This window comes from Notamacropus eugenii, chromosome 1 (genome assembly GCF_028372415.1).
Source record: "Notamacropus eugenii isolate mMacEug1 chromosome 1, mMacEug1.pri_v2, whole genome shotgun sequence".
NCBI classification, from domain to species: domain Eukaryota; kingdom Metazoa; phylum Chordata; class Mammalia; order Diprotodontia; family Macropodidae; genus Notamacropus; species Notamacropus eugenii.
This window is the reverse complement of record NC_092872.1, coordinates 330,253,384-330,281,044: the sequence shown is the minus strand read 5'-3', so window position 1 is coordinate 330,281,044 and position 27,661 is coordinate 330,253,384. Positions and strand designations below refer to the sequence as shown.

The 27,661-nt window shown below is 35.4% G+C and overlaps 1 protein-coding gene across 3 annotated transcripts in view; it reads left to right on the top strand.

Annotated features, from left to right (window-relative positions):
* SLC25A21 (solute carrier family 25 member 21) overlaps nucleotides 1-27,661 on the top strand; it is a 759,060-nt gene that overhangs the window by 353,165 nt on the left and 378,234 nt on the right. For all 3 annotated transcript variants that reach the window (XM_072629746.1, XM_072629748.1, XM_072629747.1), the window contains one exon: nucleotides 15,807-15,855. In XM_072629746.1, the coding sequence (XP_072485847.1) occupies nucleotides 15,807-15,855 (49 nt within the window). The remainder of the gene's footprint in view (nucleotides 1-15,806; nucleotides 15,856-27,661) is intronic.

Here is a 27,661-nt window from a genome sequence, read left to right as displayed (position 1 = left end):
TGACCCCAGCCCTGTCTTATTCGGGGCCTCTGTCTCCTAGTGTGTGACTTCCCAGTGGTGGCCCAGACTCTACCCCTTGTGAATGCTGTCCTCAGACTATAAGACTTGTTCTATCCTCCTGCCCCCTCCCCAAGAGTTGGTAAAATTGTGTGTTGTGATGGTATTGAGGTCTAAGTGTTTCTCCCCCCTCGCCCCCATAATCTTTTGCCTCAACTCTCATGCTGCTCCTGGGTCTCAAATGTTCTCTCCTGGTCTTTCCTTCTGTCTTCCCACATTACCCAGCTCTTTTTTATACTGGAATCACCTGCCAGAGATCAGAGCAATGTGAACCCCTTCCCAGAGATCCTGGCCTCCCATATTTCACCTTTCCCTGCTTCTATCCCACTCTTTCCAGAGGCTGAGGGAAGAACTGAGCTTGGTAGAGTAGCTGAGACCAGGTGCCATTATAGGGCATTAGCTAGGGGTAGGATCCTTTCACCCTTGTTCACAACCTGGTTTAGGGGGATTGAAGAGGATACCCCTCCCCCCAGGAAATGTCCACCTTAACTCTTCTATTGGGATGTTCATGGGATGGGAAGTACAAGGAAAAAGGAAGGAGTCACAGTAAGTCAAGGAAGTAAAAAGCTCCAGGCTTCTGAGGTGGGGTTCAAACCCCTTTCCCCTCTTGTGTTCTGCCTGAGACTGGGATGGAAGCTGAGAAGGGGGAGTGAAAGGAAAATTAGCAATTTCCCATGGCTCTCTTGGATGAGAAGAAGGATTGGGATTTGCTTTGGGATTGGGACTCCTTAATGTCTGTTCGGTTCCATCTATGCCTTAGTCACAGTGCAGACATTGTCACCACAACTTAGCCTTTCACTGACTTCTCTAGGATTTCCATTCACCTGCATATAGCCCACTTCCCAGCAGAGCTGGGAAATCAGACTTTCCCAGAGAAATGTATGAAACAGACAAAAGAAAGACTTGCAAAGGTTGCTACTGTGTAGACACCCAAGGTAATGTGTCTATTCCCAGCACAGAGTGAATGAGGAAGAAGGGGATTGATGAAGCAAGGTGGGACAACTTTCTAGACCTTCCTGAGTCTGTAGTTTCCTTAAAGATAAGGACTTACCTTCATCTTGTTTGGCTGAAAATTAATTTCCCAAATATCAGGTGCCAAACTGTATTTCCAAACAAAATAGAAATAATTTTTTTAAAATTAAAAAAATATTAACTCATGGAGGAAGTAGTGTGAAAAGGTAATTCTGTACTGTGAGTCATGAGACTTGTTCCTCCCCTTCCCTCTTACCTTGATCACTTCTAACTCCAGAGACCAGGGTATTCTATCTCAGGTCTTTTTTTTTTTTTATCAACAGGTTAACTGCCACCAAGGACTTATATTTGTCCTCTACTTGGGATACGATTTAATTTTTCAAGGTATAACCTTTTCCCAAAAAATAATGGTTCCTTATTGTGCCAATCCTTCCTCCACCCCAATGGAACACATTATAAAGCTACTGTTTTTCCCCCCCCACAAATTTAGATGTTCACTCTCCCTCTCCCCAACTTTAGAATTATTCCTTGATGATGACTAGACTTACCCCTATCCTCTGTACTAGTCATTCTCTTTCTTTGTTTTCTCCTATTCTCTCAGAACCTCCTCCAGTCTTGTTAAGAGACTACATAAGTTACTATTCCTTTCCTTCTTTCTTTTGGAATGTGTCAGGGTACATCTCTAGGACCCCTTTGTCTCTTGCCTCCTATATCCTAACTCAAGTGACTTCCCATTGTATTATCTCTCCCACAAAATATACTAATTCACTTATTGGGAAGTATAAGATATTGTCCATGGAATATTTATTCAGATCTTCCTTTCTTTCACTTGATTCTTTAAGATACCGTTAAATTTATAGGCTCTTATTTTTTTCCTTGAAAAAATGTCTTTTATAAATAGCATATAAACTGTAGAAAAATTATTTCATTGCTTAGTATTTTTCTGATAATTGTAATTTTGTAATTTTGCTTTTATCTTTTTTTGGAATTCCTTTAACATCTCATAAGTTGAATGTCCCATTAAAAATTCTTAGATAATTAGATTTAGCTTTAAAAAATATACTGTTTTGCTAATTCTGCACTTTTCCTTTCTGACTTATCCTAGTAAATTCCTTTCTTATATTCCTTATGTCTACAAAATAATCCCAAATTATTTTGAACTCATACATAGTCAAAATGATTTTGAAAATTCCTTTATTTAGTCAGTCTGTAAGCATTTATTAAGCACCTTGCATGTTTCAGGTATTATGCTAATCTCTGGGGACACAAAAAGGAGCAAAAGATAGTTGCTGCCCTCAATCAATCTGTAATTTTAAGTGCTTATATGTGAAAAACTGATAATCACTTAGGAATACATAAAGAACTGAAAGATAGTTCCTTCCCTAAGAGAGCTTGCAATCAAATAGGATAGATGACAAACAACCAAATATGTAAAATATCAACAAGCTATATATGATACCAGGTAAATATGGAAATAATTAAAAGAGGGAGGGCACTAGAATGAGGAGTTTGAACAGGCTTCTTCAGAAGATAGCATTTTAGTTGAGAATGAAAAGAAGTCAACGAAAACAGTAGAAAGAGATAAGGAGGGAAAACATTATAAGCATGGGGGACAGAGAGAGAAAATACCATTAGCCAAGAGACAGAGTGTTTTCTTCTTGAAACAGCAAGGAGGTCAGTGTCCATATGTTGCCAAGTTCATGCTAGAGTATGAGGTGTAAGAAGACTGGAAATGTAAGAGGGAGCTAGGTTATGGAGGGTTTTGAACACCAAGTAGAAGATTTCTGATTTTATTCTGGAGGTCATAGGTAGCCACTGGAGTTTACTGAGTCAAGGAGTAACATGGTCAAACTGGTGCTTTAGCAAAATCACTTTATTGGTTGAATGGAGAATGTATTGGGGTGTGAAGAGATCTGAGATAGGTGGAACCACTAACAGACTATTGCAGTAATACAGACATGAGGTGATGAGGGTCTGGACCTGAGTGGTAGCAGTTTCAGAAGAAAGAGAGAAGAGATATCACAAAAGTGAAATCAGTTGGCCTTGGCAATAGATTGAATATGGAGAGTGAGAGATAGTGAGGAATTGAGGATGGTGCCTATGTTGTGAGCCTGAGGGACTAGGAAGATGATATTGCCCTTCACAGTAACAGGGAAAGTAGGGGTTGAGGGACTGGAGGTCAAAGTGTTGATGAAGAGTAGGGTTTGGTTTGGTAATACAGAAGGAGAGGTAGAGAACTAATACAATCAAATAAGGTAATTTCCAAGTTCTTGAATATGATGGTATTTGTGAGTAATGACAAGGCCATGGGTATGTCAAGGTACTATGTTAACTTGTGACTACTGTAGGGTGAAGAAGTAGGTTATGGAAAATGAGTAGGTTGAGCAACTTAGTGGTTAACATGTTTATGAGAGTATCAATAGGCATGCTAAATTCACTTTGTATGAGGATAGTAGTTGGGGAGGAGAGAAAGATTATGAGCCTCATTCAGAAATAGTGGCCTAGGGGTCTGTAGATAATAGCCATCAAGATTTGACTAATTGAAAGATGTGGTTTGTATGACTCTCAAAGGAGAAGAGGTTACAGAAGAAGGAGGTGGGGCTGATAATCTAGAGAACAAGGAGTATTCCAACTTGCCTGCCTTAACCACTAAGCCAGAGGCAATGATTGAAGTTAAAGCCAATACTAGAAAGGGTGACCACAGATGCTGTGTCATTAGGGTAGGGTAGGGTTTTCAAGTCTCTGTGACTGCCAAAAGGTGGAAAGAGTGAAAGAGGAAAAGATTTAAGATGAAGGCAAATTTGTTGTCTATGAAACAGGTATTCTAGAGGGAAAATTGAAGAGGTGGATAGATTGTGAGCTCCTTGAAGACAGAGACTGTCCTTTACCTCTTTTTGTAGGTCCATCTCTTAGTGCAGTTCCTGGTACATAGTAGGTATTTAATAAACATTTATTTATTGATCCATTGACTTTAGGGTGGGAGATTTGAGGGATAAGAAGAAGTAAAGGGGTAGTGAGGAATGAGGAATGGGGTTTGGATAATGACCCATAGAGTTCCAGAATCACTATAATGTTTAGGGTATTACCAGGTGTATATAAATTATTAAGTGGAAGATGCCTCTCTGCCTCCAAGAGGAGAGTGGAATTTGGACATGAGGTACTTATCACATGACATGGAAGGCACATGGGCAGAAAGATTGCTATCATTTCTCCTCTCCTCTTCCTGCCAAACTTTGGAGGTCAGGCAGGAGATGGAAGTTGAATCGATGCAGCATAAGATAACTGTCTTGAGTACAACTGACTTTCCTTTTTTTTTTTCTCCTTTCAGTGGACACAGGGAACAGGAGACAGGTGGTTGGATAGAAGGTGATGTCTTTTCTCACTTTTTCACACAGAGGGTTGACATTTGGCATAGCAGGAAGTAGAAGTATCACAGTTAGGAAAAAAAGGCAGTATCTTACTAAGAAAGTGCAATGTAGTATCTTCAAGAACTTGTTGCTGGAAAGGGGCAAAAAGAAAGCATTCTAGATTGAGAAGATACCCGCTTCCACTACTTTGCATTGCACATAATGTGTATTGCTCAATTTTAGTGCCTTTTTCTCTTCCTCTTTTTCTACATTTCAGTTGTTTTCCAGTCATGTCTGACATTTTATGACCAATCCCATTTGCGGTCTCTTTGGCAAAGAAACTGGAGTGGTTTGTAATTTCCTTCTCCAGTTCATTTGAAAGATGAGAAAACTGAGGCAAATAGGGTTAAGTGACTTGTCCAGGATCACACAGCTAGTATCTGAGACCAAATCTGAACTCAGAAAGATGAGTCTTCTTGACTCCAACTCCAGCACTCTATCCACTGTGCCACATAGCTGCCCTCTTTTTCTAGTTTTTTTTTAATCTTCATAATAAAGGATAAGTGAGAAGGGAAGTCACAAAGATACAAGGGAGAAATTTAGGCTATGTAAAAAGGAAATATACACATACACAATATATGGAAATATGTGTGTGTGAAGACATTCTATGTCAGAGAATAGATGAGTGATTTCTATGAAAATGAATGTAAAGTTTATTTTTCACTATTCTTGACTAGCTCTTTATTGTTTAGTAGAAAATTTGAAACTGGGAATTCTATTGAAAGAGATGAAAACAAAAACATAAACATATAGCTTGCAAGAAAACTGAGGATCATGGGGAAAGGCTCTTGAAAAGACATCATTAAGGTGTAATTTTATGGGATGGTGATCTCATCATCTCATAAATTTTTCTTCTACCATATCTATGTAGATGATTCCTATCATCTCTAATCTCTATCATTAACTACAGTTTCACATTAGCAGCTGTTTTCTGGACATGTACAATTGAGTGTCCTGTAGATATCTCAAACTCAATATATCTCAAACAGGTTTCATTCATTGTCTTTCCTTCCAAGTCATTCTTCAGTCCCAACTTTCCTATTATTGTCATGTATCACTGTCCTCTTAGTCACCAGGGCTCACAACTTTGTTGTCATCCTTGTCTTCTTGTACTCACTCTTCATATCCAATCTTTTTTCAGATTTTGTTATATCCATCTTCAGGACATCTCTTATAAATCTCCTCTTTACCCTTATAGACACCATTCTAGTACAGGTTTACCACCTCTCACCTGGACATTGCAATATTGGTTATTAAAATAAAGCCTTCACACTGGTCTCTCTGTTTTATGTCTCCCTTATTCCAATCTATCATCCTCTCAGTTGCCAAAATAATTTTCCTAAATCTAACGCCTGTCATCTCTTCCCTTCCCTTCCACCATACTTCACAAGCTCCAGTGACTCCCTGTTGCTACCAGAATCAAATATAAAGTAAAATATGAAGTTTAGCATTTAAAATCCTTCATAATCTGGTCCATTTCTACCTTTCAAGTCTTCTTCTAATTTATTCTTTTACACATATTTTAAGATCCAGCTATACTGATGTATTTATTATTATTTGCACATGACATCCATCCCCAAATCCATGCTTTTTCACCTGGGATGGTCTGCCTCCTGCTCTTAGTTTCTCTGTTTTCTTTCAAGTCTTAAATAAAACTTTACCTTCGTCAGGAGACATTTACCAGTTACACTTGCTACTAGTTCCTTGCTTCTGAAATTAACTTCTTTCTACTCTGTATGTAATTTTTGTGTGTAAAGTTATTTCTGTAATACTGGCTACCCTAGCCCCCACAGCTTGAAGGTCAGGTATGTTACATTTCTCACTCATATGAGGTTCTCCAGTACCCTTAAGGAGGTTTGAGGGTGTCTGGTTTCTTTGACAATGTTTCCAGTTCCACCAGTGATTTTCCCTTGAGTATAGAGGATGGGTCTCCTAAACCCCAATTCCATTTAAACACTAACAGTTGAATTAGATTTTACAAAGGAATGTTTACTTTAAAGGTACAATCATAAGTATGTAAGCTGACTCCTCCAATACATGAATCTTATTTCCTCAGCCCCTAATAGCACCTTAGTCTTTGGGGAGAAGAAGAGGATTTGATTCATAGTTTAATTCCATTTCTGTAGAGCCCAATTCCAAATTCCAAGTCCTGAAACCACTCTTAGGCTCAAATTCCAGACATTCTGCCTTCCCGATAGACTGGCTAAGATATCCCAACTGAAATCCTAGCTTCAGTTTCACCATGGGTCAAATTCTTGGTCTGGTGGAGATCAATGTCAGCGTGTAAAACTGAGATGGAGAAATGAGACATTATAAAGAAACATCCCTAGACCCAATTCTTGGAGCTAGAAAGGGATGTGGCAAGGTATCCCCATTTGCAGGTTAGTTCATGGCATCTACACAGTTAGTAAACCATGATCTTTGCTCTCTCGATGCATCAGGAAAGACTACATAGGGAAGAAAGAGAGAGGCTGTCTTAGCGTGACCAGTTTAAAAAAAACGCACCTTATTTGGGCTATGTAGCCAATCATCAAAGTCTACTCATACCCACTTAGTAGGAAAGTGCAGAATTCAGGGTCCCTATATGTTAGGAGATCTAGGAACGTTCCCAAGGCCCCTTATATTTACGTGTTGTATCCCCCATTGAAAGATGAATTCCCTGAGGACAGGGATTTCATTTTTACCTTTTTTTTGTATATACCCAGTGCTTAACATAAGGTTGCAGTGACAACTTTTAAAAAGTGCTTATTAACTGATTGGCTGAATGTTTTACGATGAGACAAAAGAGGACATAAAGCAGTCAGATGGGGCCTTCCAGCTGAGCAGGAATGCTATGAAAACAACAAAATCTGTCTCTTTTATTAGCAGAATAGACCATGAGTTGGTATGATGAAAAAATTCCAGAATTATCATGGCAAGGTGCTCACTTGAGAAATACTATGAGAAATCCTCAAGAATTGAGACCAATTAATGCAGCAGCAGAACCATATCATCTTACGCTTGAGGGCACATTATAATTGAATAGCAAATGAAATCATCTGAACTACTTTAATTGTTATTTGTCTTTTTATATGTAGTTTAATTCACATAAAATAAATGTATGTTAATGCTACTCTATCACAGTGCCTTTTGATTTTCTTTGTCTAAATGTTCTTCCATATTTTTTCCAATTTAAATCTATTGTTTTATTTTTCAGAACCTCTAACTTTAAAGAAAAGATATTCACTACCAAATTTTCTAATTTATCTACCTTGTTATCAGCTTCCAGTGTGGGAATGTAAACAGTAGGAATCTTTTATGTTTTTTTTTTTTGCTTTTTACGCTTTTAGGTTTCTCTTGGTGTTCTTAATATTGGAGATCATTTTTTCCAATTCTGGTCTTCTTCTTCTTACAAAAGTTTGAAATCCTTCTAATTCAATGAATGACCATTTCCCCCCTTGATTTATTATATTTAATTTCATTAACTGGTGATCTTTTGCCTTCTGGAATGTGATCATGTTCCATGACCTCCAATTCTTTAATGCTGCAGCTGCTAAATTCTGTGTAATTCTGACTATGGATCCTCAATATTTGATTTGTTTCTTTCTGGACACTTGCAGTATTTTTTCCTTGACCTGATAGTTCTGAAATTTAGCTATGATGGTCCTTACAATTTTCTTTGGGGATCTCTTTCCTGAAGTGATCAGTGGATTTTTCCAATGCTTGTTTTGCCTTCTGGTTCTGGGACATCAGGGCAGTTTTCCTTGATAACTTCTTGAAAGATGCTGTCCATGTCCTCTGCATTATGGCTTCCTGATAGTCCGATGATTCTGACAATGTCTCTCCTGGATCTATTTTCCAGGTCAGTTGTTTTCCCTTTCAGGTATTTTACATTTTCTTCCATTTTTTCATTATTTTGAATTTCTTTCACTACTTGATGTCTCATAGAGTCATTGGCTTCCTCTTGTCCCATTCTAACTTTTAAGGAGTACTTTTCCTCCATTAGCTTCTGTACTTCCTTTTCCATTTGCCCAATTGTACTTTTTAAAAGTTGTTTTCTTCAGTGAATTTTTGTAACTCCTTTTCAATTTGGGCTATTCTACTTTTTAAGGAGTTGTTTTCTTTTTCCAAACTGTTCTCTTGAGATATTCTCATTTCTTTTCCCAACTTGCCTTCTACCTCTCTTATATGATTTTTTAAGTTTACTTTTGAGCTCTTTCATGAGTTCTTTCTGAACTTGAGACCCCTTCTCATTTTCTTTGGGGTTTTCCCTGTCACTATCTTGCCATTGTTGTCCTCATCTGAGTTTGTGACTTGGTCTTCCCTGTCATCAAAATAATTTCTATGGTCATATACTTTTTTTTTTTTTTGCTGTTTGCTGGTCATCTTGTTTGGCCTTTTTCCTTACTTTTAAATTTGACCTCTCTTTCCTGAGCAGAAGGGGCATTGTCTCAGGCTTCTTGTGCCAGTGGCTAGAGGCCCTGGATGTTTACCTAGTGATTCACTGAAGTTGCCCTGAGGTCCACAGGGGACCCTTGTGCCTGGTGATGAGATGAATTGGTGGGGTGGGAGGTAGTTGTTGCTACTAAAGGCTGTAGGGATCTGACAGCTTACCTTGTGCTAAGCTGGGGACCTAGTGCTGGTTTCTGGCATGTGTTGATGCCAGTGGGGTGTTTTCATGTTTTCCCTGGGCTGCACAGAAGGATGTGGTGGTCTGGTTGCTGGAAGCTGTCTGTTTTCTAGGCTCTAAGCTGCTGTGGAAATATGGCAGCTGGAGGTTAGTTGTTTGCCAAAGGCTATCCTGAAACATGCCATGTTTCTCAGAGCTGGAGTCTGCCTGTTATCCTGCTATACTGAGGCATATGTTGGGGGGAGGGTGAGGGGGTCCTGATGATGTCATCTTTCTGCTCCACTCCACTAGTGCTCAGGATCTCCCACTGGTCATCTAAAGTGGGGCTTACTGTTGGCCTGCTGGGATGCTTCCTGTCCTGGAATGTGCTCCCCTTTTACCTGAGTGAGACAGACCTTTCTTGCCAATCTTTCAAGTTTCTTGGGTTAAAAGATTATTTCACCCTATCTTTTTGCTGATTCTGCTGGTATAGTATTTGTTTTGGGGAGCTATTTTATGGTTGTTCGATGTGAATGTGTAAGAGTTATGGTAATTTACTACTTACTCCACCACCTTGACTCTCAGAAGTTAGAAACCCTTTTCTATTTCCTTATCTTGTGGAATTGGCTTTTCCTGCTCTAAATTTGGCACATATTTTTTTCCTCTGACATTTTAAAGTGGGAAAAGTAATGGAAAACAATTACTTTGCCATCTTTCAGTCCATAATGTTCCTTACTCAGATTTGATTTTAATTGCTATCTTTTGCCTTTATCCTACCTACTTCTATCACTTTATCCCTCTTAGAGTATAATTACTTATAACAAAGTATAAAGAACCAAGAAAGTAGTTAAGCAAAACTAACCAATATGTTCATAAAATTTGATGTAATATGCAGTGTTCCACAGTCATAATTCCTTCCCACTCTAAAAAAAAAAAAAAAAAGTGAGGAGTGGTAACTTCTCGTGTCTCTTCTTTTGGGCCAAGCTAGTTCGTTATGATTTCATAGTATTAAGTTTGATTGATTTGATTTGCATAATAGTCTTCCTGGTTTTACTAATTTCACTTTGTATTAGTTCATATATGTCATGTATTTTTCTCTGTTGTCATTATACTTATTGTTTTTTATATCTTGGTTATATTCCATCATTTTTATGTACCCTAATTTGTTTAGTCATTTATCAATTGATGGGCATTCAATTTTTTCCAGGTCTTTGCTACAAAATGCTGCTATAAACATTTTGCTGTATGTAGGGCTTGCCTTTTTGTCATGAAATTCCTTGGGGCATATACCTAGCAGTGGAATATGTGAATTAAAAGAGATTTTAGTCACTTTCTTCAAATAATTTCAAACTGCTTTCCAGAAAGATCTGACCAATTCACAACTCCATCCAGTAGTACATTAGTGTGTTTTCCCACAAACCTTTCAACATTGACTATTTTCATACCATGTTAACATTGCCAAATTCTGGATGTTTTTATTTGATTTACTTTTATTATTAATAAGCTGACAACTTATTTTATATGGATATTGATGATGTTCAATCTCACTGGTAGTGTCTTTACTCAGATTTTTAGCAAAACCCTTGGTAAAGTGTCTTATGGTATCCTTGTGAACAAGGAAATAAAATGGACTAGATGACAATACAATGAAGTAGATTTATTGTTGTTTGAATGATTAGGCTTGTTAATGATTCCATGTTAATTTGGAGGAATGTCTTTAATGGATCTGACTCTGGTCCTATTAAGTTAAATATTTTTCCATAAGTGGCTGGGATGTTCTGCAAGAGCCTGACATTTGCAGTAGTACTCTGACTGGGGGTAACCCAAGGTTGCTGGAATGCCACAGCATCTTGATTTAGGGATATCTCAGTGAGATTTTTATTTTTTATTTTTTATTTATTTTTTTTTATTTTGTAATGTTTAACAATCACTGCCATACAATTGTGATTTTATCCCCCCACCTACCCCCCACTCCCCCCTCCCTCCCCACGACTGCATACAATTCTGTATAGATTCTACATATACTTTCCTATTGAGTATATTTTCACTATAGTCATGCTATGTAGTCAGACTAAGATAAATGAAAGAAATCGTATAACAAATCAGAACATGATACACAAACACATACACATACACAAACATGATCTGCTACAATATGTGAGTGGCTTCCATATTTCTCTCTCTGAGTATGGCAGGCATTTTGCCTTGAGATCCTCCATTGGGATTTTTTTTTTTTTTTTGGTAAGAAGTTCTTGTGTTATTACACAAATCTAAGTCTACCAGAAAAAACTCTCACACACTGTGGTTGTTGCTGTGCATAAAGTTCTCAGTGAGATTTTTTTCTTTTGTTTGTTAAATTATTTTTTTTAAATCAGAAAAAGTCTCCCTTCTTTCCCTTTCTCCCACTCCTCCATAAAAAAATAAGGGAAACAAAACCCCTGTTACAACATTTATAGTCAAGAAAAAAAAATCTCACATTGGCCTTGTCCTGAAAATGTCTTATTATACACTTTGAGTCTGTCACTTTTCTACAGAGGCAAGTAGCTTATGGTATGAAACCTCAAACATCAGAATTCTTCATTGTTCATCAGAATTCCTAAGTCTTTCAAAATTGTTTGTTTTTACAATATTGTTATTGCATAAATTGTTCTAATTTTGCTCACTTCCCTCTTTATCTTTTCTTACAAGTTTTGTAGGTTTTGCTGAAGCCTTGCTCTTCATCTTTTCTTACAACACAGTAGTATTGCATTATATTAATATACCATAATGTGTTTGGCCATTCCCCAATTGATGGGCACTCTTTCAATTTTCAATTCTTTGCCACTATAAAAAGAACTTCTATAGTTTTTTTTTTTGTTGCTGTTACATATAGATCTTTTCTTTCATTCTTTGATGTCTTTCAGGAGTATAGACCTTGTACTGTTATTTCAAGGAAGGCTACAAAGGAAGCCTTAGGAGAAAATTTAAAACTTTAAATAATAGAAGAAAGAAAATATTTGGTGTGCAATTGAAAAATCATCAGTAAAGCAATAAACAAAAAAACATAAACAAATGTGAAAAATAGAAATTCTCAAGATAAGAGATGAACAAAAGTGAAAGTCAATAAAAAATTTAAACAAATACAAAAAATTCTGGAGGTCAAATGAAAAATCAAAATTGAAACCCAAAAAAGTCCCAAATTCATTGAGTTGATAAAGCTAGGAGGTGATTTAAAAATATAAAACATCAAATAAAAAGAGAAAAAACTTCCTATGTAAAAAATGAAAATCCAGAATTTATGACCAATGAGGAAATTAAAGGAGTTATTAGAAACTATTTTCTCCAATTATATGCTAATAAAATAGGAACTTAAGTGAAATGGACAAATATTCACACAAATTGTAAATTGCCTAAAAAAACTACTGAAACACTAAATAAGCCATTAACTGAGAAAGTTATAGAGTATACTAAAAAAGGAAGCAAAAATAGCTTCAGTAAAGAAGCAGAATATAAAATAATCCTAAAAAAAGCCATTGACTTTTTTGTGTAGTACAAGCAAAACCAAGAAGTGAGAAATAGAAAAAGAAATTTAAATGAAAATACTTACAGAATGCATAAAATATCTGAGACTTTACCTACTAAGATAAGCATAGTAATTATATGAATATAACTAAAAATATTATTTACAGGAATGTAGACTGGTCTAAATAATTGAAGCAATATTACTTGCTCAGAGTTGGGGCATGCCAACATAATAAAAATGTTAGTATTACTTCAATGCATAGTAGATTCAATGTTATGCCAATCAGCTACCCAAAGGTGATTTTACAGAATTTGAAGAATAAAAATTCACCTACTAAAACAAAAGGCAAAGAATCTCATGGGAAATAATGAAAAAAATGGGAAGAAAATGACCCTATTTTACTAGGACTTAAAGATTACGACAAAGCAGTAATCATCAAAATAATCTGTTACTGGTTGAAAAATAGAAAAGTTAACCAGTGGAACAAATTAGGTCTACAAGATCCAAAACCAAACAAATCCAGTCACATGATATTTAATAAACTCAAGAATTCCAACCACTGGGGTAAGAGGTATTCATTGAAAAAAATGATAGGAAAGCAGCAAAACATTATGGCAGATATTAGTGTAATAGGAAAATCTTACACCACATAATACAATAAACTTCAAATAGATGTAATATCTAGATTATTACAAGGTCATATGAGAAGCAAATCATAAGAGAAAATACCTTTCACAACTATAAATAAGGGAAGATTTCTTGGTCAAACAGAGAGGATTCAAGGACATGAAATACATAATTGTGATTCCATGAAATTGAAAAGTTTGTGCATATACAAAATAAATGCAGTCAGAACTGGAAAGGAACTAAGGAAAAAAAAATCTTACAGCAAATTTCTGCTATCCAAGATATGTAGACAACTGGCACAAATATAAATGAATAAAAGTCATTATCCAACAGATAAGTGGCTAAAGGATATGAATAGGCAATTTTCAAAATAAAAAATCAGGATATCCACAACCATATGAAAAAAATGCTTCAAACCACTAATAATAAGAGAAATGCAAAGTAATACAAGATAAAACAACTTTGAGTTTCCAGCTCACATCCAGCAGATTGCAAAAGATGATGAAAAAGAAAACGGTGCTTGTTGGAAGGGTTATTGCAGGATAGGTACACTAATGCCCTATTGCTGAAATTATCAAATGGTCCAACTATTCTAGAAAGCAATTATACCCTCAAAATCATTAAAGCTGTATATTTCCTGTGGTACTATTATTTAGCTTATACCATAAAGATATCATAAGAAGAGTAAAAGGACCTATAGATAAGAACTGGAAATAAAATGGGGCCCTATTATTTGAGAAATGACTGGATAAATTATGATAAATTAATGTAATGGAAAATATTATTCCATAAGAAATCGTGTAAAGGAAAGATTTAGAGAAATTTGAGAGACTTGAATGAACTGTTGGTAAGTGAAGTTAGAAAAACCAGGAGATAGGATTGTACACTGACAACCATGAAAAACTCAATGCAGTGTTTGATGCAATGACCAATTATGACCCTTGACAGAAGGCTTTTAATGAATAATTATTCCTACCTCCTCACTGGGATTTGATGAACTAGAAGTGAAAATGATAAACATGTTTTGGATATATCTGAGATTTGTTTTGTGTGACTCTGTTTATTTGACATAAGAGAGGTAGTGAGGGACTTAGGGAAGATTTGGCAGAAATGGTAGGGATACTAAAGGAATACAATAGCATCAATGAATCATTAAGCAAATAAATAGAAAAGAACAGAAGGAATTTCAGAAAGGGACACAAACAGAAGAGTGTCAGAAGCACCATGTTAATTTTGAATTACAATAAAAACATATTTCAAAGTATATATAGAGAGAGGATTAAAAGGGCAAACAAAATATGGCCCAGAAGTTCGATTTTATATACCATCCTTCTTTCCACTAGTTTTTCTGTACATATTGAAAATGATCATGTTGGGCAATAGTAATAATAATTTGATTTTAAAGAGAAAATAAAAATGAATACATATTGATTTATGAATATCTAAGTCAATGTTGTTTCTGATTCTATTACTCTGCTAAAGCTGATGATACCAAAGTTAGTCATAATCTCTTAATTGCAAAATTTGATGGCCTTTTCTTTGTTCCCATTCTCCTGAATTTCAGTGCTGCTTTTCTTACTATTGACTATGGCTTCTTGACTACTCTCTCTTCCCTCTGCTTCTGTTTCACTAATCTCTTATCTCCCTACCTATATGACTACTCCTCTTCATTTATCTTTCCTTGAGGGTGGCACATCTGCTGTCCTAAATTCCTTATCTTCCAACCTTTCTATGGTATTAGTTCATAAGCTAGTCTATTTTCTCTCTACACTTATTCTCCCAAGAGCAGAAAAGAGTGAAACATGAGACAGAAAAACATCAATGCCATTGTCTTCACAGCATGATCACAACCACATCCTGAGTGTGGAGGTAAAGCTGTTAGCAGCAGCAGCTCCTGGTATCTCTTTTTTTCCCCTGGGGGCTGTGTTATAACATTTCCTCCTTACTCCCCATCAGCAAAAAGAATTCCAATTAGAGTTCTTTTTTGGAGTCTTTTGTCATGGCTCAGCAGACAAGTAAAAGTCTTTTCATCACCATGCAAGTAAGTGTACAGGAAATAATCACAGAATAACTGCATATGCTTTAAACTGGAAGGCAGACCCCTTCATTATACACCATTGCCCATATGGTCATCAAACCACCCTCTGTAGTTTGGCAACAGGTAGAGTATGAAGTACATGCCCAAATGACTGTTTTCCTATTGCACAGTATCAATATTACAGAGATAGTGTACGTAAAATGCTTTGCAAACTTTTAAGTACTATATATGTCAAATATTATTCTTCTCCACACCTGGGTAGGGTTTGTTTAAGTATATGGACAAAAAGACATATCTGTTTGTGTGATGGTATTTTCCAGAAAATAAGCTGTAATATGTACATATAGATGTGCATATCTACATGATTGAATTTTCACTGAAAATTAACTGAATTCACTGAAAATTGTTTCTTCATCAAGTATTCAATATGATTTGTTTGGCTGAAACCTTATCTATGTGTATTTTTCATCATTAGCCATTTACTTTAATTGGCACAACTGTTCTCCAAAGTTCCTTGTTTAGATCATTCTTCATAGGTAATAACTGAAGAGTTGGAAGAAATAAGAACTGGTGTTTATATAAATGGTTACCAGCCTTTTCTTTATCATCTTTCAGGTCTTATAGAAATCTGCCTGATGCATCCTCTAGATGTGGTGAAAACCAGGTAAGATTCTGCTTAAACAAGTTTTATTGACTTTGGATGATATCCAAATTAAGATCTGTTAGAAAACTAAATGCCAGGACTTGTCTCAGTCTGGTAACTTCTCCTTCAAATGGCATTTATAGTTACTTCTTTCAACAAAAATACTACATGACAGTCCAAATTTGCAGAGCATAAGACATTCCTTTGTTAGGGTCATATGAAGGTGTTCAATATTTTACTGTCTTCATAAGATAATATTGTGGATATATTCATGTGAATGCTAAATTTATCAAAGTGACAGTTAATTATGAAGTAAAATTTTCACATAGAATTGTATATAACAAATTGTCATTTAATGGCATTTTGTAGTTAGCATTTGGTGACTCAAATGTTGTTCAGAGAGTTTGCTCATGAACCTATATGCCAGTATAAAATGGTTCCAAGGATAATAAATAAAAATCAGAGTAGTTTTCCTCCTGTACAAAATAAGTTCAGCATGACCTATTGGGTTATGACCTATGGAATTTTAAAAAGATTTATCCTAAGGCAAAATTACAAAGATGAAAATAATAAATGTACTATATGTCTTTAAAGTATACATTTCTACCTGGAAAGATTCCTTTTTAACTTGCATTCTGACCTTGATCAGGTAAGAGCTTATTAAAAACAGTAACATGCAATAGCAATTATGCTATAAAGTCTAAGAAAAATTTTTAAACAAGAAAAATACCCTCAAATATGGCAAGACCATTACTGATAGGAAGAAGAGAAATTAAAGCAATCTTCCACAAAAATTCTCAGAGAAAAAAATAACTGACCACCATTTCACTAAACTGGCACTCCAAATGGCATTACCAACACTCAATACCTTGTGTCAAACCCTGCTCTCCGAATTTGCATCCCCTGCCTTGCTTGACTTTCACTCCACAGAACAAGATGTCTCTTCAGTCTTTACTTAGATTTCATCAGCTAATTTTCTGGAGGTTGATGGCATTTTTCATCATTAGTTCTTCAAAACTGTCTTGGATCATTGTATTGATCAGAATAGCTGAGTCATTTAAAGTTGATCATTGTACAATGTTGCTATTACTGTGTACAATATTTTCTTAGTTCTGCTGACTTCACTTTGTATCAGTTCATATAACTCTTCTTAGGTTTTTCTGAAATCATCCAACTTATAATTTCTTATAGCACAATAATGTTATATCATAATCATATACCAAAACTTGCTTATCCATTCCTCAATTGATGAACATCCCCTTATTTTCTAATTCTTTGCAACTATGGAAAGAGTTACTATAAATATTTTTGTACATATAGATCCTTTTTCTCTTTCACTTCTTTGGAATATAAAACTAGGGGTGATATTGTTAAGTCAAAGGGTACATGTAGGTTTAGGGTCTTTTGCACATAGTTCCAAATTGTTCTCTAGAGTGACTGGATCAGTTCACAACTCCATCAACAGTACATTAGTGGCCCAGTTTTTCCATTTCCTCTCCAATATTTGTCATTTTTCCTTTCTGTCATTTTATCCAATCTGATAGATATGAGATAGTAATCAGAATTATTTTAATTTACATTTTCTAATCAACAGTGATTTAAAGTACTTTTTCATATAACTATAAATAGCTTTGATTTCTTCTTCTGAAAACTGTTCATATCCTTTGACTATTTATCAATTGGGGAATGGATTTTATTTTTTTATGTTTACAGATTTGACTCAGTTCCCTATATATTTGGGAAAGGAGGGTATTATCAGAGAAACCTGCTGTTAAATTCCCCCTTCAGTTACTTGCTTGCCTTCTTATCTTGGCTGTTTGGTTTGTCAACAACTTTTTAATTTAATGGAATCAAAATTATCCATTTTGCTTCTTCCCTTATCCTTAGATCTGACAGGTAAAATGTTCCGTACTTTCCTAATTTGTTTATGATATCAATCATTATGTCTAACTCACATACCCATTTGTACCTTATTTTGACAGATAGTGTGAGATATTCATCTATATCCCGTGTCTGTAAAACTACTTCTCAGTTTTTACATCAGATTTTGTCAGATTGTGAAATCTTTCTCCTAAAACCTTGGGTTTTTAGGTTAATCAAACACTAGATTACTATGGACTACTATACACTACTATGGAGTACTACTGTGTATTATCTAAATGTAATCTATTCTACTGATCCACCACTCTATTTCTTAGAGAATACCATATTATCAGAGTCACATCACAGCTTTGTAATGCAGTTTGAAATACAGTTTTTTAATTAAATTTATTTATTTAACTTTTAACATTCATTTTCACAAAATTTTGGGTTACAAATTTTCTCCCCTTTTCTCCCCTCCCCCCCCAAACACCAAGCATTCTAATTGCCCCTGTGACCAATCTGCTCTCTCTTCTATCATCCCTCTCTGCCCTTGTCTCCGTCTTCTCTTTTGTCCTGTAGAGCCAGATAGCTTTCTATACCCCTTTACCTGTATTTCTTATTTCCTAGTGGCAAGAACATAACTCGACAGTTGATCCTAACACTTTGAGTTCCACCTTCTTTACCTCCCTCCCTCTCCACCCCTTCCCTTTGGAAGGCAAGAAATTCAATATAGGCCAAATCTGTGTAGTTTTGCAAATGACTTCCATAATAGTCGTGTTGTATAAGACTAATTATATTTCCCTCCATCCTATCCTGCTCCCCATTACTTCTATTCTCTTTTGATCCTATCCCTCCCCATGAGTGTCGACCTCGAATTGCACTCTCCTCCCCATGCCCTCCCTTCTATCATCCCCCCCACCCTGCTTGTCCCCTTATCGCCCACTTTCCTGTATTGTGAGATAGGTTTTCCTACCAAAATGAGTGTGCATTTTATTCTTTCCTTTAGTGGAATGTGATGAGAGTAGACTTCATGTTTTTCTCTTACCTCCCCTCTTTATCCCTCCACTAATGAGTCTTTTGCTTGCCTCTTTTATGAGAGATAATTTGCCCCATTCAATTTCTCCCTTTCTCCTCCCAATATATTTCTCTCTCACTGCTTGATTTCATTTTTTTTAAGATATCTCTTAATTTTTTTAAGAGGTATTTTTAAGATACCTCTCTTCAATTCACTCTGTGCACTCTGTCTCTATGTATGTGTGCGTGTGTGCATGTGTGTGTGTAATCCCACCCAGTACCCAGATACTGAAATGTTTCAAGAGTTACAAATATTGTCTTTCCATGTAGGAATGTAAACAGTTCAGCTTTAGTAAGTCCCTGATGACTTCTCTTTGCTGTTCACCTTTTCATGGTTCTCTTCATTCTTGTGTTTGAAAGTCAAATTTTCTTTTCAGCTCTGGTCTTTTCATCAAGAATGCTTGAAAATCCTCTATTTCATTGAAAGACCATTTTTTCTCCTGAAGTATTATACTCAGTTCTTCTGGGTAGGTGATTCTTGGTTTTAGTCCTAGTTCCTCTGACTTCTGGAGTATCCTATTCCATGCCCTTCGATCCCTTAATGTAGAGGCTGCTAGATCTTGTGTTATCCTGATTGTATTTCCACAATACTTGAATTGTTTCTTTCTAGCTGCTTGCAGTATTTTCTCTTTGACCTGGGAACTCTGGAATTTGGCCACAATGTTCCTAGGAGTTTCTCTTTTTGGATCTCTTTCAGGCAGTGTTCTGTGGATTCCTTGAATATTTATTTTGCCCTCTGGTTCTAGAATCTCAGGGCAGTTTTCCTTGATAATTTCATGAAAGATGATGTCTAGGCTCTTTTTTTAATCCTGGCTTTCAGATAGCACCATAATTTTTAAATTGTCTCTCCTGGGTCTATTTTCCAGGTCAGTTGTTTTTCCAATGAGATATTTCACATTGTCTTCAATTTTTTCATTCTTTTGCTTTTGTTTTGTAATTTCTTGGTTTCTCATAAAGTCATTAGCTTCCATCTGTGCCATTCTAGTTTTTAAAGAACAATTTTCTTCAGTGAGTTAGTAACCTCCTTTTTCATTTGACTAATTATGCTTTTTTATGCATTGTTTTCCTCATTGGTGTTTTGAACCTCTTTTGCCAATTGAGTTAGTATATATTTAAAGGTGTTATTTTCTTCAGCATTTTTTTGAGTCTCCATTACCAAGTTGCTGACTCTTCTCATTACTTACTTGCATAGCTATCATTTCTCTTCCCAATTTTTCCTCCACCTCTCTTACTTGATTTTCAATTTTTTTGAGCTTTTCCATGGCCTGATACCATTGCAAATTTATTTTGGAGGGTTTGGATGAAGAAGCCTTGACTTTTTACGTGTCTTCCTCTGATGGTATGCATTGTTCTTCCTCATCTGAAAGGATAGGAGAAAATACCTTTTCACCAAGAGAGTAACCTTCTGTAGTGCTATTTTCCCCCCTTTTCTGTACATTTTCCCAGCCAGTTACTTGATTTTTGAGTCCTTTGTCAAATGATGGCTATACTCTAGGGACCTGCAAGTTCTTAGTTCCTCCAAGGTGGCACAATCAAGGGAGAGGGGTTTATTCCTCTCCTAGTCTGTGCTCTTGTCTGGGAGCAACCACAGGATTTTCTGCCCACGATCTGCAAAATGGACACTGTGCCTCAGTGACTTCTGCTGCCCTGGGCCTGAGGCTAGGGCCTGAAGCTAGGGCCAGACCCTGCTCTCTTCTCACCCAAGTGAAAGAACTTTCTCACTGACCTTTGAAGCTGTCTTTGGTGTTTGTGGGTTACAAAGTCTGGGAACAAAGCTGCTGCCCAAGGTTCTGCCTCCTCCAATCCTGTCTCTGCTGTGCCCTGTGGCCAAGCCTGGGCTGCACTCTGCTCCAATTCCAGTGTGATAGACTTTTCCTCTCATCCTTCCAGGCTATCTTGGACTAGAAATGTGTTTTCCCTCTGTCGTTTTGTGGCTTCTGCTGGTCTATAATTTGTTTAGAGTCATTTTTTACAGGTATTTTTATGGGCTTTGGGGGTAGAGCTAAGAGAGGTCTGTCCTTATACTCCACCATCTTTGCTCCACCCCATAGCTAGCATTTCTGGTGCAATACAAAGTAATAGTGATCATAATGGGCATCTTTGCTTCACCTCTGATCTTACTGGAAAGGCTTCTAACTTACTCCTATTACATATAATGCTTTCTGATAGCTTTAGAGCTTTAGATAGGTACTACTTGTAATTTTAAGAAAAATTCCATTCATTCCTATTCTCTCTAGTGCTTTTAAAAAAAATGGGTGTTATATTTTGTCATTTTTTTTCTATATCTTTTGAGATAATCGTATAATTTCTGTTGGTTTTATTGTTGATATGGTCAATTATGCTGATAGTTTTTCTAATATTGAACCAGTCCTATGTTCCTGGTATAAATCTCACCTGGTAATAATGTATGATCCTGGTAATATATTGCTGTACTCTTCTTGCTAGTATTTTATTTAAAATTTTTGCATCCATATCCATTAGGTAAATTGGTCTATAGTTTTCTTTCTCTGTTTCTTGCTCTTCTGGTTAAGTATCAGCACCATATTTGCATCAGAAAAGGAATTTGGTAGGATTCCTTCTTAATCTATATTTTCAAATAGTTTATGTAGTACTAGAATTAATTGTTATTTAAATATTTGATAGAATTCACTTGTGCATCTATCTGGCCCTAGTAATTTTTTCTTAGGGAGTTCGTTGATGATTTGTTCAATATCTTTTGATGGCTTGTTCAATTTTTGTCTAAGATGGTGTTATTTATTTATTCGATTTCCTCTTCTGTTATTCTGAATAATTGATTTTTTGTAAATATTAATCCATTTCACTTAGATTGTTGGATTTATTGGCATATAATTGGGCAAAATACTTTCTAATAATTGGTTTAATTTCTTCTTCATTGGTGGTGAATTCACCCCTTTTTATATGGTTTATTTAGTTTTCTTATTTACTTTTGAATATTCAGATTAACCAATGGTTTACTTATTTTTACAATAAGTTTCTTTATTAAAAGTCTCAGCTCTCAAATATATAGGGAACTCAGTCAAATCCATAAAGATAAAAGCCATTTCCCCTTTGATAAGTAATTAAAGGACATGAACAGACATGTTCTGAAGAAGTTAAAAACTATCTATACTCTTATGAAAAAAATTATCTTAGAGGGATCATTTATGGGTTGCTAAATTTATTTTCCTTATTTAGTTGTATTAAAGTATTTTATTTCCCCTTCTGTTAATCTGGGCAATTTATACATTTGTAAATATTCATCCATTTCACTTAGACTGTCCGATTTAATGTCAAATAATTGGGCAAAATAGTGTTTAATAGTTGTTTTAATGTTATCTTTGTTGGTGGTACATTCACTGTTTTTTTTTTATCATGGTAATTTGATTTTCTTCTTTCTTTTTTTTTTTAAAGAATGTTTTTATTTTTTCTCTATTACATGTAAAAACAATTTTAACATTCATTTTTTTGGGTAATCTTTGAATTCCAAATTCTCTTGCTCCATCCTTCCCCTCCCATCTCCTTGAGAAGGCAAGTACTTTAATATAGATTATACATGTGTAGTTATGTAAATTATATTTATATATTTACCATGTTACAAAGAGAACACAGACTGAAAAAAATGTCCATTATCACCACTATTATTCGGTATTGTACTAGGAATGCTAGCTATAGCAATATAAGAGCCAAAAAAAGAAATTTAAGGAATAAAAATAGGCATTGAGGAACCCAAATAAAGTAAAAACATACTTTGATCTGCATTTAGATGCCATCAGTTCTTCCTCTGGAGATGGATGGCACTGTTTTTTTTTTTTATCATAAATCCTTCAAGATTGTCTTGTATCATTGTACTTTTGAGAATAGTTGTCATTTACAGTTGATCATCACCAAGTGTTATTGTTAGTTGTACAATAATCTCTGCCCTTCATCAGTTCACTTTGCATCAGTTCAGATAAGTCTTTCTAGATTTTACTGAAAACACCTTGCTCATCATTTTTTATAGTTTAGTATTCCATGATAATCATATACCACAACTTTTTAAGCCACTTCTCAAATGACAGGCATACCTTCAATTTGCAATACTTTGCCACCATATAAAGAAGTGCTATAAACATTTTTGTATGTATTGGATCTTTTCCTTTTTCTGAACAACTGAACAACAACAACAGCAGTAGCAGCAAGAGTTATGATGATCTTAAAAAAAACCCAAAATGATAGCAAAAATAGATAATTATAAGAGGAAATCTGGGAAACTACATTTTGCTAAAAGGTAATAAAGTAATATCAAATTTTTTTACAAGTTTCTCTGATAATGACCTCATTTCTCAAATATATAAGTAACTGAGTCAAATTAATAAAACAAGAGCCACTTCTCAAAATCACTTTGACAGTAAGGATTGATTAGAGTGGTGAGAGACTTGGGGCACCAATTAGAAGACTGTTGTAATAATTTCAGTAAGGGTGGAGTTTATGAAGTCTTAGCCAAGATCATAGCTGTGTGAGTAGAGAGAAGGGGTCAGATGCAAGAAATGCTGGGGAGGTAGAAATGGTAAGATCTGGTACTAGAATGAATATATGAGGTGAAAAAGAATGTGGAGTGGAAGAAAATGAAAGATGATAAGTCTGAGCCTCTGAATAGTTGCTGATGCCTTTAACAAAAATAGGGACTTTTGGAAGAGGGGAAGATTTAGAGGGAAAAGGATGAGTTCAATTTTAGACATAATTAGATTAATATTTTTATTGGGTTTCCAATTTGAAGAGAAAAATCTAAGAAATTATCATAAAAATGTTTGAAAACAACAGGAATATTAGAAGCAGATGGTATTGTTTGAGAGACTGTATGGAATGCTAACAAAAAGAAACCCAAGGTTTAACTCACTGGGATATTTTCATAGTCTAATTTCAGAATTATAACATCAAACAACAAATTTGGAAATAATCAAAACATGACACTATTGCTATTTATTATAATAAATCAAAAAAAATCATAATATGACATTTTGAAAAGCAAAAAAAGGAAAAACCAAAATACTTGGTTTACATCCCCCTAAAATAGCCTATAAAGCTGAGCCTATTTATCAAAAATGATAATTGGGCTTCAACAAAAGAAAATACCATGACATTCCTTTAGGAAAACTAAGAGTAAAGCAGGGTATTCAACATGTAAACTAAACAAAACCAAGTTAAACACTTAATGTAAGACTAAGAAATGAAATGTTTGTTTTCTTGTGGATAGGGCTAGAAATCGACATAAGTGTGGGATGGGAAAGTACTTTCTTTTGTTTATTTTCTTGAAAAAAAAATCCCCTACTGTACCCAATTGCCTCCTTTGAGAATTCAAATTCCTAGGAATAGACTCTATAGTATTCTAAAAGGTAAGGAATAAGAAGTGAGTAGAGTTAAAAACATTTCTTGGAAACTGTTTCTACAAGTTCCTGTATCTGAACTGAAAAAGGGGATCTAAAAGAAAGGACAAAAAAGGAAAATACTGAACTGATTGGATTCTTGGAAAATTTAGATTTGATTGATTTGTGGCACCTCTGAATGGGAATATTAAAATATATATTTCACAGCATCCTATAATACATTTATAAAAAAAACTGATGTGTTAAGGTATAACTAGCTTACAACTAATAATAAAATAGCATAAATAATAAACATCCTTTACAGACAATAATGCAATAAAGTGGTAATTAATAAAGGAAATATGAGCAAAAGATACACAACCAAATAGAGAATAAGTAATGACATTTTATATAATGAGTGGACTAAAGAACAAATGTTGGGGGTGTAAGCTCAGTTCCATGTGGACAGTCTCGGGCGGGTAAAGGTGAGAGCTTCTAAACCTTAGAGTTCTCATGAGGCCCCCCAGGAAACAGCAGGGAATTGAGGAGTGAGATCTCGTGTATTTCCGCCTCTTCCCGTGAGAACGTGATGGGAGAGAGCATCCCCGCCCTCGAGACTGGCCCGGATCTGGGCACACCTATTGTTATCTAACAGGCACGGTATTGAGGTGCAAACAATACAGCAGGAGAGCTTAAGTAGGGTCAGGAAAGCCCGAAGACTCTCTTAGCGCTGAGGGGCCCTTACAGGACAGAAGGCCCCTTTTCCTCTCTTCGCTCTTCCCTCCCCCCTCTCTCCCCACTTCCACTTCTGCTTTCATTCTCTTACTGTAAGATCTTGCCTCCTTGGGAGATTTCTCTCTCTCTCCTAAGGAAGAGTTCCCCCTGCACATGTAACCAGGACCCTGAATAAAGCCTAACCCTTGTTCGACTCTGGAAAGTCTCTTCTCTCATAAGTTTATCCGGTTTGGCCAGCCGAAGACCTGCGATAGGTAAGGTAAGACTCGGGTAGCCCTCAGGCCTCTAGGCCTGGCAAACAAATCATAGCAATTATGATTGATAGTTTTATTAAAGAGAATGATAGAAAGGGCACCAAATACTAAACCTTATGGAATACAGATATAACAGTCTTTGGAGAAAAACTATAACTAAAAGGGGGAAATTTTAACTAACTACTCCATTTACTAGGCTAGAGAGGGATGATGGTGTCATTGGAAGGAAATGATCACACCAATGAGGTTCAGATTCTTAAAATCTAAACATTGAACCCATCCTTCTTCCTTCTTACCTGCCAAGGGAAATGAAATTGCCATTGTTAGGGATGTAGTTGTAGGGTAAAAACTCTAGTAGTATTGATATATTAATTGGATAATGTTCAATTAGTTTATCAAGGATTAATTTACTTGATTATGTAGAAGAGAGTAGGTAAGAGGAGGAAATAGAGCAGATAGATTTTGATGGAGTCATTCAGCTATGAAAGGGATACAGTGCTACCAAGGTAAGACATTTCCTGAAGATGAAATGCAATAGAGCCTAGACAGTTTGGAGATAGGAAGAAAGTAATTAGTGTGCACTGTGGATATCAAAACACAAAACTGGATAAGTCAAATAACTCAAATCACAGCAGGACCTCAATAGGTCTTGGGTTGATGGTCAAGCTTTATCTTTTTAAAAAATATTTTATAAATTTCTTCTTTTGTCTGTTTTTTGCACTTATTAGTATTTTATTTTTTTCCAATTGCATGTAAAGATTGTTTTCCATTTTCATTTTTGTAAGATTTTAGTTCCAAATTTTTCTCATTCCTGCCCCCAAGCCGGCAAACAATTTGGTATAGGTTATACATGTACAGTCATGTTGTGAGAGAAAAATCAGAACAAAAGGGAAAAACAACATAAGAAAGAAGAAACAAACAAAAAAAGTGGAAATAGTATGCTTCAATCTGTGTTCAGACTCCATATTTATTTTTCTGGATGTGGATAGTATTTTCCATTATGAGTCTTTTGGAATTGTCTTACATTATTGTACTGTGGAGAAGAGTTGAGTCTATCATAGTTGATTATTGCATAATGTTGATATTACTGTGTATAATGTTCTCCTGGTTCTGCTCACTTCACTCAGTATCAATTCACATTAAGTTCAGGTTTTTCTGAAATTTGTCTGCTCATCATTTCCTGTAGAGCAAGAGTACTCCATTACATTCATATACAACAGTTTGTTCAGCCATTCCCCAATTGATGGGTATCCCCTCAGTTTCCAATCCTTTGTCACCACAATAAGAGCTGTTATATTTTTGTACATGTAGGTCCTTTTCTCTTTTTTTTAATGCTTTTTTTGGGATACAGACCAATTAGGGGCATTGCTTGATCAAAGGGTATGCACAATTTTATAGCCCTGTGTGCATAGTTCCACATTGCTCTCCACCAACAATTCATAAACGTTCCAATTTTCTCACATCTCCAGCATTTATCATTTTCCTTTTCTGTCATGTTAGCCAATCTGATAGGTATGCTATTGTACCTCAGAGTTGTTTTAATTTCATCTCTAATCAGTAGTGATTAAGAGCATTTTTATTTGGCTATAGATAGCTTTAATTTCTTCATCTGAAAACTGCCTGTTCATATTCTTTGCCCATTTATCGATTGGGGAATGATATATATTCTTATAAATTTGACTCAGTTCTCTATATATTTTAGAAATGATACCTTTATCAGAAACAATGGCTACAAAAATTCCCAGCTTTCTGCTTTCCTTCTAATCTTGGTTGGATTGACTTTGTTTATGCAAAACTTTCTAATGTAATGTAATCAAAATTATCCATTTTGCATTTCAAAATGTTCTCTGTCATTTGCTTGGTCATAAATTCTTCTCTTCTTTGTAGATCAGATGAGTAAACTATTTCTTGCTCTCCTAAGTTGCTTATGGTATCATCCTTTATGTCTAAATCATGTACCCATTTTGACATTATCTTGGTATACAGTGTAAGATATTGGTCTTTGTCTAGTTTCTGCCATAGTGTTTTCCCAGCAGTTTTTGTCAAATAGTGGTTTCATTTCCCAGAATCTAGAGCCTTTGGTTTTATCAAACAGTCGATTACTGTAGTCATTGACTACAGTGTTTTATATACATAACCTATTCCACTGATCCACCACTCGGTTTCTTTGCCAGTATCAAATATTTTTGATGATTAGTGATTTATAATATATTCTTAGATCTGATATGGCTAGGTCACCTTCCCTTGTATTTCTTTTCATTAATTCCCTTGATATTCTGGACTTTTTGTTCCTCTAGATGATTTTATTATTATTTTTTAGCTCCATATTTTTTTCTTAAATTTGACTGGTATGGCACTGAATAAGTAAATTAGTTTAGGTAGAATTGTCATTTTTATTATAGTAGCTCAGCCTGCCTGTGAGCAACTGATATTTGTCCAGTTTTTTAGATCTGACTGTATTTGTGTGAAAAATGTTTTGTAATTGTGTTCATATAGTTCCTGGGTTTGTCTTGGCAGATAGACTCCCAAATACTTTATATTGTCTGCAGTTATTTTAAA